Source organism: Solenopsis invicta, unplaced genomic scaffold, assembly GCF_016802725.1.
Source record: "Solenopsis invicta isolate M01_SB unplaced genomic scaffold, UNIL_Sinv_3.0 scaffold_237, whole genome shotgun sequence".
In the NCBI taxonomy this organism is placed as follows: domain Eukaryota; kingdom Metazoa; phylum Arthropoda; class Insecta; order Hymenoptera; family Formicidae; genus Solenopsis; species Solenopsis invicta.
This window is the reverse complement of record NW_024105255.1, coordinates 3527-5778: the sequence shown is the minus strand read 5'-3', so window position 1 is coordinate 5778 and position 2252 is coordinate 3527. Positions and strand designations below refer to the sequence as shown.

At 64.0% G+C, this 2252-nt stretch overlaps 1 protein-coding gene across 1 annotated transcript; it reads right to left on the bottom strand.

Moving 5' to 3' along the window:
• Nucleotides 1–254: 254 nt before the first annotated feature.
• On the bottom strand, nt 255–578 carry LOC120359874 (histone-lysine N-methyltransferase 2C-like; the record flags this gene model as incomplete). The annotated part of the gene is given in 1 exon segment (XM_039459300.1): nt 255–578. A coding segment is annotated over 1 exon segment (324 nt), but the record flags the coding sequence as incomplete, so codon positions are not given.
• Between the last annotated feature and the right edge of the window lie 1674 nt (nt 579–2252).

Sequence of the window (2252 nt, the reverse complement as noted above, 5' to 3'; positions counted from 1 at the left end):
TTCCTCCTCGCGCACCGCTGCCGCGACTTCTTCTTGCCCCTCATCGCGCCCGAGGCGGCCCATGGCCCGGTAGGCCAGGGTCATCACCGCTTCTCGGGCGAGATGGGTGCATTTCTTCATCTGTCCGGACAAGGCACCATGCATCCCTAGCTTGGTGCACTTCGTCCGGACGATCTCCACCTCTCGCAGCCAACCGTCGGCCAAGCCGGCCAGGTCGGTCGTCGTGCTGCGAGAGATGACGCCGATCTCCCGATCTAGCTCTCGGCGCTGCTCGGGAGTAAACAGTGTCGGGGGTATCTTGATCCGCTGCCTAGGCCGCGAATCTGACCCCCCGCCACTTCTTCATCCTCAGACGAGTCTCTAATCACATTGGCTCTGAGCCTCCGTGCTCGGAAACCCTCCATGGGCACACCGTGGAGACGGTCCTCGATGTCCGCCCCGTCCGAGAGGGGAGACGGAGACCTGAAAGGCCCGCTCCCATCGAGCCGGGGACGGCCACGTGCCCGCTTCCTCGCACGCTGAGTCCCGGATTCGGCGGGCACACCCGGAATATCCGGGGTGACCACGACCTCCTCCGGTGACTCAGGTGCAGGAGGGGAGACCGCCTCCACCGCGCCCCTGGAGGTTTGTAAAACCTCCTCTCCCTCTGGCCGGTCCACATCCACGATGGTGCCCGGAAGGGTCTCATTGGGTGAGCTAGGCTCACCCTCGCTCCCCGGCCACCCCCGCGGATGCGGATCGGCGAGCGCGAGCGCGACCGACGTCGCCCCCCGCCACCGCCACGCTGATCGGCATCCGCCTCGCGGCGTTCGCCGGGCAGCCGGCCCGGAGAAGGGAGCGCGCCCGACGCGCCCCGCAAACCGGGCCCCGTCCACCGATTTCAGCCTCGCGGCTTCCATCGGGTGACAGAGCCGACGTCTCCCCGGCGGGAGGCACGGGGGCCACAGCCATTTCGGCCGGCTCCACCCCGGGCCCCCCATCAGGCAGCGGCGTCACCTCCTCGGGGTACGGGGCAGGGGCCACGGCTCGCCGAGCCGGCTCAACCCCGTCACCGCCACCCGAGAAGGGGACGTGTGTCTCGTCGTCGGTGGAGGAGTAACCGGTCAGCCCGGACTCGCCCGAGCTCCAGTACTCCACCCACTCCCGATCTCGCCACTCCACGTCAAAAACGTGAAGCTCCCACAGCTCCTTGTCTGTGGGCACGCGATCGTACCCGTAATTTCTGCGGTAGAGTCTCCGCAGATACCTCCATCGCGATGCCGAGTACGCGATGCGAGGGTCGTACTCGGGATCGTAGACCCTCGTCTCCGCGGTAGCCCAATGGTCGGCGGAGCCCGCGTCGACTCCGCACGACCGCCCGTCGTTCGATGACGACAGGGGGGGACCCGGGACAATAGCCCCCCGTGCCGGCCCTGGGGTGTCCGATCACCCCTGGGCGGTACTTTCTTTTTACGTCTGCCCATGTATGTCCATTAGAGGGGTCTTATTTAACGAGGGGAACCCCACCCTCGCCCCGGAGCCTACTCAGGCCGATGTCCGGGGACCATCGGCCCGAGGCGCCATGGGCAGACGGATCCACCAAGGCGGGGGAAACGGCCCGGCGAGGCCACGGACGGGCGCAAGCACCCGCCCGGGACAACACCGGACCGGCACCCCCACCCCGGCAGCATGACTGCCGACCTACTAAAAACGTTGGCGTCCGAGACACGAAACACCGCCCCGCTGTTACATGGAACGACACCCCGCGCCACGGACGCCACCCTTGGATTTTTTATAGAGGTTTACTCCTCGCAGCCCGGGCGGTGAGACCCAGGCCACCGGTCCGTCCCGCACGTAGTTTCAGCACGTGACGGATTACGGTATGTCAGCTGGGGCGCCAGGGTGGCTGAAGTCCCTGAATCTACGGCCTACGAGAGACCGCAGACCCCCTAGCGAGCTCGGGAACCGCAGGAACGCCAATTCCTGTATCTGGAGTCGTTGCAGAGCCTCGGGAGGCCCTGAAACGACTCCAGATCCCTACGGGGACTCCAGATCCCTACGGGGAGATCCAGATCCCTACGGGGCTACCACCTCTTCCTCCCTTAACCCTCCCTTATCTTTCAACTTTTCTGTCTCTTTGATATTCCAGCTCTTTTCTTCATAGAAACCTCTTCTTTCTTCCTCCCATTTTCTATTTTATTTTATTTTATTTTCTACTCACGCTTGCGATTTACCTGTTTCTTATCTTACGTTTATACTTCGCTGTCTCTGCT